Here is a 19,517-nt window from a genome sequence, read left to right as displayed (position 1 = left end):
ACTATGTCGCAAATTTCCGGGCTTGCTACTGATCCCATTGCACGTCCGATTTTCTTTCTGAAGAATTTACCTCCAAACTGAAAATAGTTGCAGCCTAGAACAAGTTCTAGGAGAATGCAGATGTAGTTGGATGGGGGGTTGGTTATGGCGTAGCCGAAGTTTGTTGTGTTGTAGGCTTTGCATACCGATTCAATGGCTTGCGCCTGGTGAATGTTGGTGTGCAAGAAGACAACATCAATGCTTGCAAGGAGTGAGTTTTGGGGAAAAGTTGCCTTTTGTATAGTTCCACTGACTAACCCTAGCCCTAACCCAAACCCTAAACCCAAAACCCTAACCCTGAGCGAAAAACCCTAACCCTAACCCCTAACCAATAACTCCTAACCCTTACCCCTAACCCTAACCCCAACCCCTAACCCTAACCAATAACCCTAACCCTTAACCCTAACCAATAACCCCTACCCCTAACCCTGCCCCAAGTCCAAAACCCAAACCCCTTACCCTAAACCCTAACCCAAAACCCTAACCCTAACCCCAAACCCTAACACCTAACCCTAACCCCAACCCGTAACCCCTACCCCTAACCAATAACCCCTTAACCCTAACCATAACCCCTTACCCTAACCCCTCACACTAACCCTAACCCCTAACCAATAACCCCTAATTCCAACCCCAAGTCCAAACCCTAACCCCTAACACTAACCCCTAACTCCAAGCCCAAAACCCTAACTCCTAACCATATTCCCTAAACCTAACCCTAATCCCTAACCCCTAAGCCTTACCCCAACCCCTTATCCTAACCCTTACCCCTAATCCTAACCCCAAGTCCAAAACCCTAACCCCTAACACTATTATACCCTAACCCCTAACCGCTAACCCTAACCCCAAGCCCAAAACCCTAACTCCTAACCTTAACCCCTAACCCTAACCCCAACCCCTAACCCCTAACTTCTAGCCCTAACCCCTAACCCTAACCCCTAACACCAACCCTAACCCCTAACCCGTAACCCCTAACCCAAAACCCTTAACCGTAACCCCTAACCCCTAACTTCTAGCCCTAACCCCTAACCCTAACCCCTAACACCAACCCTAACCCCTAACCCGTAACCCCAACCCCTAACCCAAAACCCTTAACCCCTAACCCTTCCCGGGGCCTGTTTGTACATGTGGAACCTTATAGAGCTAGGCCCTTGGGCGACGTATTGGACGAAATGTGGGTCAAATTTAGCCCTTCGCACAGGATGATAATTATTACCACTTCTGATTTGCCCTCGTTGAGGTTTTGTATGTCTTTGGATCTTATCATCCAGACAAGGCAGAATATGATTGACAGGTCTTTTCCGTTGGTAAGAAAAGTGGAGCACACAGTCGGGATTACCTCAACCCCTTTAACCCCAAATTATGAAGTAGAGCTTACCGTAGAAGGTAATACAGAACATTATTTTTACATGTACTACAGCCTCTTGGTCATTTTGTTATTTTCCCGTATGGTTCTTTGTCTTTTGAGGCAAATCCCCATGCCTTTTCTACACGCCCGTATGTTCTGTACATGTCCGAAAACTGAGCACAAAGAAACCCTTTATAACAGCTAAACAAATAAATCCGACCCGTCATACTTCTATGTACATGATCACAAGCAGACACCACTCCATTTGTATAAATCTGGTTCCAATTGGGGCGTCGGTTCAACAGTTATAGCCGATTTAAGTCTTTCCTTTGGTTGTGTACAAACTTTATACTTTGAAAAAATGGCGTTAAGGCCCCAGGCATTAATACACATAAACTATGGCGCTGCTCTATACCCAGCCTCAAGGGAACATCTCACAGGGTTGGAACCGGCAAAATTCGAAAGGCAACTTCGAGGCAAACAACTTTCTTTCAGACCTCAACCTTGTATCTTCTACCATACCAAAGTTATGATGTCATTTCCGGTCAGTTTAAAAAAAAAAGGAAAACAGGAATTTTGTTGTCCCAAAAGATAGCTCTTGACCTTGATGCAAAATATATCTGAACCTGGATGCCGAGTCATTTTTAGTGATTTTTCAAGTGGTCACCAAAAAAGTAGTGCCATTGGGGAAAAGGCCATACCCCCTGCCCCTTTGACCTGTGACCAGTAAACCTAAATTCAAGGTAGATGAAGAGTTGTACTACCTTTCTTAAAAGGCTCAAGGTCAAAGGTCACGGGAGTAAAAAGTTATTCAGGGTCACCAAATGGGGGCACCCGTACTAACGCCAACCCTAACCCTAAGAATATCTAAATCTTGCAATCTTGGTTTCATCTGCAAGGCTACATGTTCCTCTATCAATTCGTATAAGTTTCATATCCATATTTGAAGTAGTTAGGAAAATATCTGTAAAAGGAAATGCCAGTATTTGTCAAACTGTGTCGTATTTTTTAGTCAATGTGGCTTCGTCTGCGCTATACTGGTCCTTAACCTGCACAGAGAATGCGTCCTATATTTGAGCATAAAAGGAGTAAAAATAATCTGAATCTTGTAATCTTGAAGTCATCTGAAAGGGCACTTGTTCCTCTATTCATACCAGTTTCATATCCATATTTGCAGTAGTAAGGGAAATAGCTGCCAAAGGAAGTGCGAGTACCTTTCCAACTGCCTCCTATTTTTGCGGAATTCTGGCCTCGTTTGCGCTATACCGTTCCTTATCCCGCTCAAAGAAGGCTTCATATATTCGAGCATAAAAGGTCTAAGAATTATCTGAAGCTTCGAATCGTGGTGTCACCTGAAAGGGCACATGTTCCTATTTCCATTCCTATAAGTTTCATATCCATATTTGCCGTAGTTAGGAAAATATCTGCAAAAGGGTGTGCGAGTTGTTGTCTGACTGCTCAATATTTTTGCGTAAGTCTGACTTTGCAGTATACCGTCTTCTGCACTCGCACAGAGAATGATTATTCCAGCATAAATGGTCTAAAATTATCTAAATCTTGCAATCTTGGTGACACCTGAAAGGGCACACTTTCCTCTGTCTATTCATATCAGTTTTTATATCCATATTTTCGATAGAAAAGGGAAATATCTGGAAAGGAAGTGCTAGTTATTGTGTTATTGCTTTATATTTTTCCGTAATTCTGCCTTTGCGGTATACCAGGTACTGTACTCGTAAAGAGAATGCTTCATATAGTCAAGCATGAAAGATCTTAGAATTATCCAAATCCTGCAATTTTGGTGTCATCTGCGTTAAAATATAAAGCAGTCACACAAGAACTCGCACTTCCTTTTGCAGATATTTCCTTAACTACTGCAAATATTTACATGAAACTTATAGGAAGAGATATAGAAACATGTGCCCTTTCAGATGACACCAAGATTGCAAGATTTAGATAATTCTTAGATCATTCATGCTCGATTATATGCAGCATTCTCCGTGTGCTAACAGGACCGGTATAGCCGAGACGAAGCCAGAATTCCACGAAAAAGAGACGATGTTGGATAAAAACTTGCACTTCCTTTTTCAGATATTTTAGGGGGAAACGTTTCCTTTTCTTTAGTTCCACTGACTGACTGAGTGACTGACTGACTGAGTAACTGACTGACTGACTGACTGACTGACTGACTGACTGACTGACTGACTGACTGACTGACTGACTGACTGGGGCTTTGTCAGCTCAAGTCATTGGTGAGTCTTCATTTCTATAATAATTGTTTTCTTTCATGTATTGTGAGTAGTTTCAGTACAGTTTAATTCAATCATGTAGTTTTTAAGTTTGTTTAGTTTACAATGTAAACTTTGATTCTGGTCAAGATTAGTCTTGTTTCCAAACTTTCGAATTGTTCCATTTGCCCAACTTATTTATCATGACAGATTCATTACTGCTTTTACTTTTAATTATAGACAGGCAAAGACCATGCATATGATCTATAGTTTTCTTCTGAATTTTACAGACAATCTACAACAGAGGATTAGAAAATTAGGATGGATGGATTGCAACCGCGATTCATTCCTCTGGAATACTGACGTTGATCCAACGTTCCACGTTGGATCAACGTCTGTATTCCAGAGGAATTCCAGCTTTCAAATCCGACGTCTTTTCAACGTAGATCCAGCGTTGGTACATGACGTTGTATCACATTGATACAATGGTGTTGTGCCCACTGGGTGGCGAAGGGTGGTGCATTCATTATCACTGCTCCGGCACTGTCCCTGCCGCTTAGTGATAGTAGTGGTCTCCTTGACGCTGAGGCGACGGCTCCGGCATTTAAGAACCCTGTCCCGACACTTCGTCCATTGTCGGCTGACTGGCCGGAAGGTACTGGGGTCCATTGAAGGAGGGCCTACTGCACCAGCATTCACGATCCCTGTCCTCACCTTCTCCGACATCGACTGACTGGCTCGATGGCACTGTAGCCGAGGGTGGGCCCACTGCACTCTTACTCGTTCCCACCAATTTCGTGCTGGTAACGAGTGTACGTCTGTTCACCCTCTCCCCCAAGTCATGCTGCGAGATCCTCGGCGATATTTTTGACTGTTGGCCCGGTGATCGTCTAACCCGCTTGGTGACTGGATGGACCGTCAATTTTTCTTGGTCTGCCTTGCTTGCCCATTATTATAATCCGTAGATTGCAAACGGACTTTTTGCTCAACAAGTGAAGCAACTAGTAACTGCTGGAAATGTACGTATATCCTGTAGCTTGTAAAGCCTGGGATGTCTCCACTGACTGACTCAAGCAAAGCTAGACCATAACTGAAACAGTTTGCATTCGAGCTAAAACGAAAGCGCGCTCTGCAGCCCCAATTCTGGTAATTTATGCACTTCCGACCACGCGGCTGAATTTTGATATCAGAGTTTTACCTCTGTGATAGCGCTGTAACTTTTCATAAGTTGTCTGCCCCTGAGGGTGCAGACTAACTTTTCGTTGCTCTACCCTTAACTTTGAATTTTTTTACATATTTCTCCTCATTGCTATTTGCAGCATTCCGCATTTAATTAGAGAGGTATTGAGTCTTTTCGTTGCTCTGCCCTTGACTTTGAAAATTTGTACATATTTCACCTCATTGCATTAACAGCATTCCAATGTTTCCCCCTCTGAATTCTAACATGACTAAAGCTCCAAAAATCTAAATTGTAAAGGAAATCAGTTCTTGAACTCAACTATAACTCCATATGATTATCAAGGAACGCCGCCATCTTAGAAAGTTGCAAATCTACATTTTATGCGAGAATTTCTGAACAATCACGAACTTGAGGAAGCTTTAAAAACCTTCCGGTCTATGTACACCAGCACAACTGATTTAAATAATGGGAGAAAAAGGAGGAAATTTAACTGCAGATTTCAGGTCGGATACACACGACTACGCACAAGGAGGCAGCAAGTTGGCATAACCAACCTCCGGCGCATGGTGGCGCACTTCAACCTTCACACACCTGGTTTTTTAACAACACTGCCTCCACACAAAGACAAAGGAATGCTTTTTTCACAGTTCATAAGGTGGCTTGTGACTTGGCAAAAGACTGAATGACTTGTGATGGACTTAACTACCGATATGCAGCACTGAAGTACATGTATGACTTGTTATTATTGTGACGGAAAGTGTATAGGACTAAAGCTAGTCTAATTTTATTAATGAGTTGCAGTGCACGTACCTGATTGGCTAGTGACTTGGTAACGTGTGCTGGCTAGGCATAGCGTAGCGCGCTGTGCGCACATGGTCGTGCTACCGCAGTGAGCGCTGCGATCGCGTTATAGTTGGTTGCGTCTTGGACTTCGCAGAGTGAAGTTGGTGAGTTGGCACGGAGCTAAGGCATTGTCAGCGCTGTGCGAAGCGTTGCGTGGTGCTGGTGCGTTGCAAGTACAAAGCTGTGAGAGCTGTACGTTGCTGACGCTGGCTCGCATACACGTTAGGTGAAGCTCGTACGAAGTTGTACAAGTTGTACGTTGCTGACGCGGTGTGCATTGTTGATGCAGTGCATGTAGTGTGCATGGTTTACACAGCGGTGTGCATTGTTTACACAGAGGTGCGTTGCTTATATGCAGTGGTGCATTGCTGACGCAGTGTGACTTAGTAGCTGCGCTGTGTGTGGTTGATGCACAGTGAATGGCTGATGCGCATGGTGCATAGTTGATGCATTGGCGTATTGCTGCTGGGGCCCTACGCTAAATTAGTGCTCAATCCAATTACGAAAATACACAGGCAACCAAACCAATCTCCCAATCACTTCACTGTACATTTCATTTGTTGATTTGTGTTGATTATTGTTGAATAAATTGAACGTCCTGTACTGACAGTTCTTTCGTCAAGGATTACTTTCTTTACAGGTTGATTGTGTAATTCAACAGAGACTAATTAACACTCGGTCACAATCGGCGGTATATTTCCTCCAAAACGGTCCCGCACCCTTTGCCTTGAGGTCGCTCTGTGTGGTCTCTCGTGTGGGGAAAAGCCTTTGGTTGGGAAGATCGACTCTGCCACTAATAGTGCTTGGTTTGATCCCATCAACTCAGGGTAGGCCCGGGGATGCCCGCCACATTATGAAGCAGTGAAGTAGTTTAGACCAGATGGTCAAGACCAAACTGTAACTGAGATCATATCAAGATATTAAGACCATATCTAGACCGAGAACGGGGGGTATCCAGACCAAGACCGAGGTCAGGGGATATCAAGACTAAGACCAGGGGATACCCAGACCAAGACTATAGGGGGTACCCAGACCAAAACGAGGGGGTACCAAGACTGAGACCAGGAGGGACCAAGACTATGGGGTACCCAGACCGCGGAGGCTAGGAGATACACGGTACCAGGCAGACCCAAACAAGGGGCCTATCGAGACCAAGACCATGGGGAATTACCCAGAATAAGACCCGTATACCAGGGGTACCAAGACCAGGAGGTTCACTAAAGTCCTCCAAGGACTTTAGTGAAAAACAGAGGACGGTTACATTGAGTCTGTAAACGCTTAGCATACCAGGGGTGAGATTTCTTGGGATTTGTTATGATTTTAGGATTTTTTCATCGGAATTATCCAGATTTCAGGATTTTTCATCAGAATTATCCCGATGTCAGGATTTTCCATCAGAATTATCCTGTTTTCACGATTTTTTTATCAGAATTATCCTGATTTGAGGATTTGTTTTGGTCAGAATTATCCTGATTTCACAATTTTGTTCATCAGAAATATCCTGTTTTCAGGATTTTTATAGCACGGCTTTGTGAATCTCTAAAATCTTTATATTACCATACACCTATGCCATGTTGGGGCTTTAAAACTTTTCATGTTTATTTTGTGGATGTTCATTATCCTCCAATCTCAGCCCTGGTGTATGGTGTTATAAATTTGTGTCGATGAAGGACAAATGTCAAGTACATGTATACAGCTATGTATATTTCAATGCATTTTTGAAATGCAGTCTTCCAAAGGCACCTTTTTCAGCGTGTCTCAGTTGAATCGCCTTGCATTTGAGTGGAATGATTACAAAAAAAGCTCAATAGGAAGGGTTAATAGAGGAGTGACTTGGTGTATTTATAGTTATGTAGAAGTCAAACAGTGATCATGAAGACAGAGAGAGTCTGTTGAATGTTACAAAATACTACATGAAAGGAGTTAATTCCCTTGTGTGATACATGATACTGTTGAAAAAAGCACCAGCTAGAAAAACGGATCCACACATACTGCTTGCCTTTCCATTTGCTGTACCTCAAAAACCGTCATTTTCAAGCCCCTGACTAATGTCAGTTTTTCTTTCAATAAAAAGAAAAAAATTCTCGACCTTAATTATCTCTTAATACATTAAGACATAATACGTACATAATATTAATACATTAAATGCTAAATAGGTTTTTCGTCCAGCACTGATGGTTTTGAAGTTTTGTGTGCATACTATTTAACAAGCTGTTTTCTCATCAACTTGCAGCAGTGCACCAAATGCTTTTTATGGTCATGCCCAAAGATTTGTAGCTCGCAAGATGGAGAATTCGAACTTGGCCAAGAGATGCTATCACCATAGGTGCCATTTGAGTGTGAATGTTAATGCATGGATGCAGGCATACCAGGTGTACGTGCCTGTCACGTTGCCTGTGCCTGTTGCATAAGCAAATTGTATTTACACCCAAATGCCGCCCACATGATAACGTTTTACGCGTATTCACGGTGAAGTTCTCCATCTTGCGCCGCTGTGTGGTGCTATACAATCTTTGGTCATACCCTGCCTTCTTAATACTTTCTTTCAACACATGCATTGATCTTGTAGATACATCTGATGATATGCCAGCTTTCGAATTTGTTGTTCCCCTGACCAGCAACGCTGGCATGGGTATTACCATGCCCATCCCAGGCAACACACAGCCCTGGCAGCAGTTTGTCACCCAGGATTTGCGCTATCACATTGTCTTTAAACTGTAAGTAAAAACCTTGATTTTGCCACCTTAATTGGCACTGCATTTAACATGGAAAAAGTGCACCTATTTGATTTCAGTATGTTTTCTTTAACTTTTTGGAATAGAAAATTGCCAAAGCACACATTAATTAAGCATTTTATGCAAACGATTGCTGAAAATTATAGGATGTGGGTATTCAAGAATAATGATTTCTCTCCCTTCCAGAGTTCAAGCAGTATTTCCATCACCTGACCCCAAAGCCATGAAGGACAAGGGAATGGGAAAAGTAGTAGCCTATACGCCCAAAGAATGGAAAAGGACATGTATGAGCAAGCCAGCAGTAGGGTAAGTGATGTACAGTCTTTTGTTGTCTTAGGAATTCATACCTTTTTCTGGATAATCAAACAACCGGAGCTGTGCTGGATATTCAATGTCTGATCAGTCATCAAATACTTGAATATTTGTTTTCAAAATCAAGCATTCAGAGGTAGAAATCAGTAAAATAAAAGGGGAAGTAATGAAATCATTTAGTTACAAAATTGCATAAAACATGTATCTCCATTGTAACACACCTCTTGCTGGCTCTTTATCCCACTGGGTTGAAATATAGTCAGACGTGTAGGTCAGTACATGAATTTTGCATCAGCGTGAATCATACACCAAGACATTGTGCACATGTGAATTCCAGAGACTAATGCCTGGCCAGGCGCCAGCACTTCAGAGTTTGTACTGGAGCCCGATGAGCAGAACATTGAAGTTCAATTCTAAAACACTCAATGGAAAATAGAAGTGTTACTGTAGTTATTGAATTGCTTGTTGAATTGCTGAGTTGTATGGTTGAATTAAAACAGTTTCAAAGTTTCTTGGTCTATTTTACATATATGGCTTGTGGCCTCAGAAGAAAGAACCCTCTTCTGATCACTCATAGTTCCTCAAGGAGCATAAACACGCTCTGACTTCATTGCTAGTCTGTTTTTGTAAATTAATACAGGTATACATGTACACTGTAAAGTAGCTGTGCATATGTCCATCAACAAGGCCAAATTACTCTGACTTGCAGTGTTCCTTTTCTCATGATTTCTGATCTTGCTGTTATCAAGGGAATAAATCACCAATTAGGACCAAACGTCTTTAACTAGGAGACAAATCCCTCTGCTGAAACTCGGAGGGAAAAACCACTCCGATTAACAAACAGAAGTAGTTGATTGCTGCTGTTTGTTGGAAATTGGTATAGAACCTAATATTTGACTTAATGGAAAGTTTAACTTAGCCTAACAACTAACTCTGTATAATGTACAAGGACACTTCCTACACTTAGAAAAGTGCAGGTGTTTACCAAGTCTCTCATCAAAGTCTTTCCACTGATGATTTGTGTACAGACTAGGGGCCACTCAAAATTTTCAATGTTTTTTAAATTTCGATTTTTTTTTCATATTTTTTTGATCCACCCACCCACCCCCAATTTTGTTTAAAAAACTTGAATTTTCATCCAGTACGTGTACATTATACATGCATTTGACATAAATTCATATTCAAGTAAAAATCTACAATGCAACACAGTGTGACAAGATGATGGCTGGAATTGCAATAAATGATCTTGATCGATCGCGCACGCAACAGCATGCCATGTCCAATCCGCTCAAAAATGGATCTCCCGAGGTACCGCTACGCCTACAGTCAATTACTGCGTCTCCACGCACATGCATATGTATTTCTATTGAAACGGAGACGTAGACCTAGCTCTAGCCAACAGATTTGGATGCAGTTTGCTGCTGTCTGGTTAGTCTTAGATTCAAGGTGATGAACATTTCACTGTTATTAGCAACTGGTGTTCAACATTCACTGTGTATACCAGTAGGTTTTTATAATACGTCTGGTACCTGCTACATTTGTGGTTGATCACCGCTGCAAGTGCCCGGCTTCCAAGTCTAACATTAAAAACCACCTCCTTCCTTGATGTTTTACACTTGCATAATAATGTAATGGAAAGGTCAACCTGTCTGTATATGGAAACGAAGGTGAAAAAGATTGCATTTTTGGAATGCTGGTGTGGCTGAGCTATATATGTGTGGCGTGTACGCTACACGTATTTCAGGCAAGTCAGGAAAATAATTTTTTCTGGATTATAAAAAAGCAAATTTCGTTTTTTCATTTATTTCCTTGACCCACCCAGTATTAAAAAAAATCAAAATTTAAAAACACTGAAAATTTAGAGTGGCCCCTTAGGAAGACCAGTGTCCATTGAAGAAAATTCACCTGGAAAAGCATTCACCCTTGCTCACTTTTTAATTCACTCATTTGTTTTTTACTGCCTGGTCTTGTCACAGGAGGAGTACTATCACCTCTTGGCTGAGAACATCTACAAGATCCAGAAAGAGCTGCAGGAGAAGCCACAGAAGAGGATGCAGGAGGTACTGATGCTGCCGCTGGAGGCATCCCCATTAATGCAGAAGCGCTGCTGCCCCAGCCTCAGCCTCCCCACTAACTGCCCAGACCAGTATGTCCACTGGGAAAATGTAGCTCTTTCAACCAAAGTATATCAGATTTATGCTGTACATAACTACAAGTATATGGTCTTGAAGGGTTATTTCGGTGTCAGTGTTGCTTGGCTCAGCAATGAAAAGTGGACTGGTAGAATGGGGCGTCAGGTTGGCATAGTGACACTTTTGTCACCTTCCACTTCTGTGAATCCAGCCCAGGTTATCATGGGGATTTTTCAGTCTTTACTTAACTTTGTGGGTTTCTCTCTACAATGGTCATGTGGAGTTTTTCCTTCCACTTCTAAAACTGAACACTATCCTCATATATTTGCAGTTGTAATTTGAAGTTGTAGATCGTCACATTTCTCAAGTGGTTACTGGCAGCCCTTTGAAAAACATCCTGGATATTGTATTGCTACCATCAATGAATAAAGCTGGAATTGTTATTATTGGAATTACACAGGGGAAATGGTATTGTTTATGGTATGGTTTTTTACGTTGGTTGCTTATTGCTTTTGTTTTGCTGGGGATTATCCGAGGTGCTGTCCTGCACTCCAGCAGTGCAATCAGCATGTGTAACCTTGCCCATTGCAGGAGTGATGTGAAGGGATAGGAAGTTTACAGTATTAATACAAATTGCAGTGACCCAAAGTCATAAGTACCTTCCCTTTCTAAATGTAGTCAGAATACAGACTGATCCTTTGTGATTCATTCAAGGAAGTCTGTACACAGGTTAAAATAAATTTGGTGTGTGATTTCTACTTACAGTTTTATTTCAATTCCAAACATCTGTAACTTTTTAAGTTATCACTGAATAGTCAAGACCTTTTCTTTATTTGTAGTTTTCTGAAGGCTTTTATTTTACTTCATATTTGAACAGTGATGTCACCCATAGATCATCGTGCAATTTTTATTACTGCAGATGAATTGACGCAGAATGTGTACAAAATGCAGATGTAAAACAAAAATTGTACGATGCAAACAACAAATAAAAGTGTAATGCAAATGTGAATTTTATGTTTTGAAACACATTCCATATCTCAGTATGTGGAATGAAGACGTCAACTGTACTCATAGCCAGTAAATGTAACTAACTCAAGCTTAAAATTGTATTTCTGATAGGAGCTTCACTTCAGGTGCGTCTGGAAAAAATCTCTTTTTTTTCTGCACACAACTGTCCTTGCCTATTGTCTCCTTCATGACTTGAACAAAGCTTTTGCCAAAATAAATGAGACTACTAATTTGGAAAACAGACTAATGGATATTTACATGTATGTTGATAGGGTCGCTGCTTGCCAAAGAGAAATCAAATGAAATGGGAAGGGGGAGGTTCAACAGCAACTCTTAAACTTGAAGGTCCCTTTTCCTTGAATGTCTGTATTTAAGCAAGATATGCTCTTATTTTTATTTTTCTAAATCCACTTTGGATGTAACCATGATCTGGCCATCTATATACACAGGTAGGCCTACAAGCTAATGGTTTCAAACTTCAAGCAAACCTTGACTCGATCAACTCAACTGACATTCAAACATGTCAATGCTCTGTTTTGTTTATAAAGCACACACAAAGTCTGAGAAGTCTGTGAAGGTACACTGTGTGTTAAATTTGAACTTGGTAGCAGTGCATATATGGCCCTGTTGTAGTATGTACCACTCCATGGGCACGTCCCATATTGTTGGAAAGTATGAGGTTGTGGTAAGATATGTGTTACAAATACTCTTTCAGATGACTTGTGTAAATCAGTATTTGTGGTATTTGGCTGTGTTGATGGCCATGACTTACCTTTTTCAAGAGTTGAAATGTTTGGCCAAAATTATACCCACCTGCAAGTGGACAAGAGGAAAGGGGTGGATGATTTGAGAAGTAAATGGCTATTCATGTTTCTTCATTTCCACTTGTTTGATTTTTTTCATAAACAGAAGATTCACTATCCGATTTGCAATACTTGGTCTTGAAAGTCACAGATTTGAGTCTTAAGATGGCAACACCTTGCGATAGAAGAATAATATAGAAAGCTTAAGGCTTTAGCACTGAACAGGTCCAGTCTCCTTCAGGAAACTTCCAAGTGCCTTTGGTCTATGCATCTTGTATTCCAAAATGGTCCACCAATCAAAAATGGGCTTGTTTATGTGTCAGGCTTATGTAAAATGAATACAAGCCCTTTGCCTTTTAGACATTTTGGAGAAATATGGGTTAGAGAGTACAAATTTGATCTTGTATGGCCTGTTCTTTGCCACTCAAGGTCAATACACTTGAGGCAAACCAAGGGAATTTGTGTGCACAAAATGATTTTGAAGTCTTGAGTAGTATTCCATGTACTTTTTGTAATTTCTGTAATCAGTGTAATAGTCGGGGGATTTTAATTGAATGAAATAAAATATATAGCCTGAGACATTAATAATAAGTCCATGATTTGAACTGCACTTTATTACTCCTTTTTTGCGACTTTCTGTTCCTGTTAAGTTACTTGTATATTTGTAAGAAACCTGGAAGTTATGCCTTATGGATTACTCTCGTTGAAAATTGCTCCAGAAATTTAAGAAGCTATTAAAGGAAAAATGATTTAATGAGTATATCCCAACGAATATGAAGATTTTTAAAAGGTATTGCTCAATTTTTTTTCCTGAATAAAAGAATAAGATAAGAAAAAAAAAGTCTCTGATTTACATCGAATTATATTGTGGAAATATTTCATTTTCTGAAATGGATCTTGTTAGGCATAAGTGTTGGCATTTCTCCTGGGTTGGGGAGGGCACTGCATTCATCAGCATTAAACTGAAAAAAAAAGAATTAAAGGTAGAAGGGTGTTAACGCCGAGGTATTTTCAAGTAATTTAATTGGATTTGATTTACTCACTTTTCCCTAATGTCAAAACTGTGATATAGAAAAAAACAAGAAAGAGGGCCCTTTGATTTGGAAAAAATGTTCAAAGAAACCCCGGTCAGAGGCAAAAGCAGGGATAACGCAAAACAGTTTCAAATCCCATTTGCGATTTTCACCCACTTTTATTTTCTCTTTCCCCAGGAGGAGATTGGGCAGGAGCCTCTCCCTCTTGTAACGTGCACAATCACAAACTTCACGCGACGTCGAGAGCGCGGTAATTCTCGGTCTACTTGTACTTGACCTCCAGGTCACTGCTCTGTGTACGTTGTGTGTAGTGAATTGGACCAATGCTCGGACGAAGCTTGAAGCTCCAGTAGTCTTATCTTGTTTGCGCTACTGGCCTTTTCCAATTGAGGGCGGTGTACATGTGTTTGTCCTGTCCGTCCGGCCCGGCCCGCGATGATCATGCTGTGTTCGAAGTTTTGTGAAACTTCACGATTTTCAGCAAAGATTATATAGCGCTACGCTATACAATCTTTGATTTTCAGCACAAAAAGGACGTCATTGGTAAAACGTGGGACATCATATGGTACCATTTTCCCACAAAAACAACTCAAAAGATGGTCAACCGATGCAGGTACGTTGAAAACCTCTTTTGTTTTCATGGCTTGCTAACGTTTTGGCACGGTATATGTAGGCCTATGTAGGCCTATGATACTTTTCGTAGTCGGTGCAAAAGGCCCATCGTATGGAATTCAATATCTGCCGTCGTCCGTCGCCTTTTGCTTTTTGTTGTGCCCCAATCTATGAACGCTGGGGACGCTGTCGATAACCGAATTTTTCACTTCCGGGGGTTATGTTGTCAAGGATAGGAAGGAAAGTTTTTGTGCGACCTCCACTACATGTACATGTACATACAGCTGGCTAGCCTTTGCACTTGACGTCTACCCCAAGGAGGAACAGGCCTCGTTCGCTAAAAGCTGGTTGACTCCATTTGTAGTATTTTGTGCGTGAAGCTTTGGTAAGTATCTCTAAATAGTTTGGTAAAATATAGGTCTAATGCGACAACTTCATGAGACACTTCAGAATATAGCCCAGGCCTACCCTGCCAAAAGTCCTTCTTATTTTTGCAGTCCCTGTCTTCTTTGTAAGCTGCACCATGTGCACGGCTGGGCAAGGTTAGGCTTTTTGTAAAAACTGTCCTAGGCTTAGACCTAGTACCACTCCACAACATAAATCAATAATTTTTTGAATTAATTTGATTAGCCTCCCTATTATAGGGCCTACATTGCTCTACTGATGTTACCTTGAAGAGGATGTCATTAGAAATATTTTTATATAAATTTGGATTCTGTTGGACTCTGCAAAGCAAAGAAAAATGTGTTTGAAGTGGGGATGTTTTGAGATGTGTTTTGTACACGTGTAATGCACAGCAAACTGTGATTATTTTGTACACAAAAATGAGTGTGGACTTTAACTGAAAGATTAACATATATGTTTTTGTAAAATCTTTGTTCTTATTTGTGCCGTATTGCAATGAATCAAATGCAGGCTTTACTTCAAATTTTAAAAAAAATTGAAAATGGAACTGCATGCAAAAAAGACTATTTAAGAAAACGAGTTTCCAAATAAACCGCGCTTTCACTCATTTAGTCATTTCCCTACCTATAATAAACCTTTTGTTGTTTCGCAATGCATTATGGGTTTGGATGACAAGTAAGCAATACATTTTATGCACAACCGCATGGGTGTAGTGTACATGTACCTGCAAAACAATCTGCTACCATTTTATTTCATTCTCCAGTTCAAGTCACAGTGTTGCATTATGGATTTGGGATGAAGGTACAGTACATGTATTCAAAAACCTTGAAGTATAGCATGGCAGAAAAGACAAATTCAGGGAATCCCTTCAACAATACAATCTGGTCATAGACCATGCCTTGACTGAGATCGTGAATACTATTGCCCAATCAAACTCATGACTTGTAGCTCATTCATCCTGCATTGAGCAATCACGTTATTTTCAGCCTATAATGATTTGTGCCCTTAAAAAAAGACAATCAAGGGTGATTTTTCCTCTCACAAATATTTGAAAATTTATTTAATTGTTTAAAAAGTGCAATAAAGAGCGTGTTGCTGTTGGCCTTGGGAGAAACTGACTTTTTTTTTTAGATTATAACAACTCAAATTTATAAATGTAGCTTTCATCTCCCTACTTACAGAATGTGCAGAATGGTGCCAATGTGTAACACAATCATGGCATCATCTTTAACGGAGGATGATATTCCAGGTGCAAAGTTTGAAACAGACCCTTTTGTCAGCAACAGTGCTACAGCTAAAGAGATGGTTGGCATGCAGAAGAGGCGCTTCAACTTCCGGAGTTAAATCATAACTTGTACAGAGGTAAGTAACATGAGTTTTTTCATAGCAAATATTGTAAATTATTTTGGGGGGGGGTCTGATTTCTTGTACAGGTAACTGATACTGATATCTAACCATTAATCATGCTAATGGCAAAGAGTGAAATAACCTTTCTGAAATGACTTTTGTGGGGACATAATGAAGAATACTGAACTTTTGAAAGATGTTGGATATCTTTGTTGAGCCATTATAATTTTAAGTGACACCAATAATGGCGCGGTATGTACAGTTGACTCTCCTTATGACAAAGCTGTAGTAACTAAGACTTTATTATAAAGAGTAGAAAAACAAAGAACATATAAGATTCAAGAAAGTGGGATTCTCAAAATCTTTTCTTTGTAACAGTATTTTGTTATAACAATGGTATTTATGAGAGTCAACTGTACCATTGGTTCAGTTCTAGAAGTACATGTACATGTATGTTCATTCCAAGTGCAATGTAGAATTTTCCAGTAGCACCTAACTGCCCATAGCCCATCAAACTCCAACAGCAGGTTTTGCAAGGTTTTGGCTGGTTTGGTACCATACTGTAAGCACATGGTGTTGTACTATGCTAGGTTTAGTACAGTAGGCCCAGGGTGATGGTGTTTAATTTTGCCTGAGCTGGTACTGTCAGGTTAGCAACTTGGTTACAACAGTGGGTGTTGAACTCTGCTGGGTGAACGGACACCGGTGGCTCCGGCTGGCTGGCCAGTAGAGCTCACTGAGTTAACACACAGTGAGCTCTAATGACCAGCTTTGGACTGTGTGTGTACATGTAGTGTGTGTACAGTGTACATGGATGGTTATATTGCACTGACTAGTAGTACTGGGTGTTTCAACTTGCCTGTGTGTGTTGCTGGTCAGCATGGTCAAGGACACCATACATGAATTTCGCATAAAAAAGGTAAGACTGGTACATTTACTTACAGGAGGGTATTGGAATTTTTATAGAATGTAAAAATTCCACACAGTCATTGGTATTGTACAAAGATGCATAATGTGTTTTACAAAGGTACATATGTAAGTATTAAATAATATCCATACCAAGGTATGCATAATATGTATTTTTTGTAATAAAAATACCAACATTTCCTATAAATATCAGTGCAACACAAGATTCACCCCAGTTTCATTTTGAGAAAAGCCTCTCAACATGACTGCAAGGGAGGTGAAAAATGTACATCAAAGTTTGAGAAGTGAAGAGCGAGAACTTAACTTTCATGGAGAATGTTGTGGATACATCAAAGAAAAGGACGTGTCTAGAGCATGGCAAAAGATCTTCAAAGAATAAGGGAAAAGGAGATAAGAAGAAAGGAAAAGGAAAGGCTCCAAAACAGTACAAGGATGCCAATTTTATGGCCAGGAGAAGGAAACAGGAGGATGAAGAGCTCAGAGCAGCCATCAGAGCTAGTTGCAAGGAGACAGGAATACACATGGGGAAAAGCTACAGAGCTGTGGTTGATACACCATTACAGATAGGCATTTCAGATGATTTCCAAATTATTTCATTACACCGTCAATTTATAGCAGATATGAAAGAGCATATCTTCAGGAGTTTAACAGTGACAAAATAATTCAAAACGGCCAAGCGGTTCTCAAGATACATCCATTTGAATATCGTAAAAAACTGTCTAATATTGACTCCCAGGTCAAAGGCCATCCTTTGTTTTTCTTTATAAAGTGAATGGCTCCAGGAAAAGCTCACTTAAACAAGGTTTTTATTCGGTTACATTGGAAGGAAACATTTAATTTCTGTCAAACTTGGCATTCTTACAAATTTGCTCATCACTACTACAAATGTCCACATTTAAAATACAAATGTGTACCTGATTTGCATATTTAATTGATATAAATGTCAATAAAACGAGATGTCCTGACTTCTGGCAGCTGTAAACTTCGTTTAAATTTCTAATGTGGTGGTTACATGTATGTTGATAAACATTACTGTTTGTCTTATCTTAAATAAAGCCATTTTCTAATTAATTAATCAATATATGCAATGCATAAAATTGATCAATTTGCATAAATAATTATTTGTCTTTTTTAACAGTACAGCACCAATTATTGGGATTTTTTAGGATCAATGCCACATGTACGTGTACGGTATCCTCATAATGTATTTGACATACACTGTACTCCTGAGAAACTACAGATGAAAGTTCATTTAAGTGAAAACAATTTGCATATTAATTACCTTTAATTTGAGAAAAAAATTGGCAAAAGACAACCATAAGGAATTCTGCAAATATTTGCAGTTTACAAGTAAAGAGAGTTGTGGATTTTTACAGCCCTTTGGGTGCAATGCTAACTGTCGCTTTCATATCACAGAGCTTTGACTCCTACCACACCTGTGATTTTAGTTTTAGTCTACTGACAAATTCAATGATACTTCTATTTGGATGTAGCTGTGCAGTACAAGGACGAGTCCATTCTTGATGTGGGTTTACACTGGAAAGCTTTGTCCATCCTGAGCGAAGTGCCTCCGGTAGATAACAGTTTCCTTGGCATATGGTCCCATATCTAAAAAGTACACACAAAATAATAAGATCAAATATATAGCAAGACGCTAAACAAAAGTTACATTCATATTAACTCACAATGTTTACCAATTTGGAGAACACGTTGTAAATATCATGTATAGATTTATTATTTTAAAATGCAAGTTGAAAGTAAAGCCAAGCAATTCAAGATTCCTAGTATACACCGTCACTGCAGGAGGTTCCTTCAAGTTGATAGTCGCCAGCCTGATATGGTGTTGGAGTTTCCACCATTGGAGACCTGGTCGAGTTGATGGACTGGTTGTTCTTCTGGTCATCTTGCGTTACTAGTGTCTGCCATTAAACAAGAGTATAGGTTATTTGTATGATTCATCATTAAAGGAAAAGAACAGGCAACAATTTAAAGGTTATTCTGTATAACGATACTGATCACTATTGTTCTAGGCATGTTTCAAAAGTAGTCCTAAAAGTAGGAAAGTGTCTATAAATCACATGAAGTAAGTTACTTAGAAAGTTGTATTCTGCTAAAATTCTGTTCAGAATGGCAAAATGATTGGGTAACTTTAAAGAGAAGATTTCTCGAGAGAGGCCTGGCAAACTTTATTTTGGACTGACAAGTATTTTTTTATGATCAACCTTAAAATGGTGTAGATCGACCAGAAAGTCCAAACAAAATCTCTCAGTTTACAAATTGGCTTTGCTTTCTTTGATTATATTTTTTTCTCATACTTTGATAAATAAACCCCATTGAACAATGTCAAAGACATGTTGACGCGGTGTTCACTTCATGACGTGAACAGATCAGCCAGCAAAGATGATAGATATTGTCATGGAAGTGGCTAAGCATCATTTGGGAGTGTATCACCATGTCTTCACTGACAGGTTACACACCTCTGTCTCCCTAGCCCGTCGCCTCCTTGCAAAGAAGACGTACATAACTGGCACCGTCAAATCCAATAGCAAAGGGCTACGTAAAGAATTCAC

At 40.0% G+C, this 19,517-nt stretch overlaps 3 protein-coding genes across 17 annotated transcripts in view; 2 read left to right on the top strand and 1 right to left on the bottom strand.

Moving 5' to 3' along the window:
* Positions 1–13,213, top strand: part of LOC147799647 (uncharacterized) — a 291,172-nt gene extending 277,959 nt beyond the window's left edge. For all 9 annotated transcript variants that reach the window (XM_087134640.1, XM_087134632.1, XM_087134639.1 and 6 more), the window contains one exon: positions 10,656–13,213. In XM_087134640.1, coding sequence (XP_086990766.1) covers positions 10,656–11,153 — 498 coding nt within the window. In that variant the 3' untranslated portion in view covers positions 11,154–13,213. The remainder of the gene's footprint in view (positions 1–10,655) is intronic.
* The window catches only part of LOC147799642 (uncharacterized), a 564,475-nt gene that overhangs the window by 392,534 nt on the left and 152,424 nt on the right, over positions 1–19,517 (bottom strand). The gene's annotated exons all lie outside the window — the stretch shown is intronic.
* The window catches only part of LOC147799645 (uncharacterized), a 78,105-nt gene continuing 72,539 nt past the window's right edge, over positions 13,952–19,517 (top strand). Inside the window, exons 1-2 of one of the 3 annotated variants that reach the window (XM_087134137.1) lie at positions 13,952–14,269; positions 15,855–16,035. The gene's annotated coding sequence lies outside the window, so the exon portion shown is untranslated. The other 2 variants (XR_015424659.1, XM_087134136.1) reach the window with 2 other exon arrangements.

This window comes from Acanthaster planci, linkage group LG03 (assembly GCF_054643075.1).
Source record: "Acanthaster planci isolate LZ-2023a linkage group LG03, COTS_SCS, whole genome shotgun sequence".
Lineage (NCBI taxonomy): Eukaryota > Metazoa > Echinodermata > Asteroidea > Valvatida > Acanthasteridae > Acanthaster > Acanthaster planci.
The sequence above is the reverse complement of the archived record's forward strand: the minus strand, read 5'-3'. Positions and strand labels throughout refer to the sequence as shown.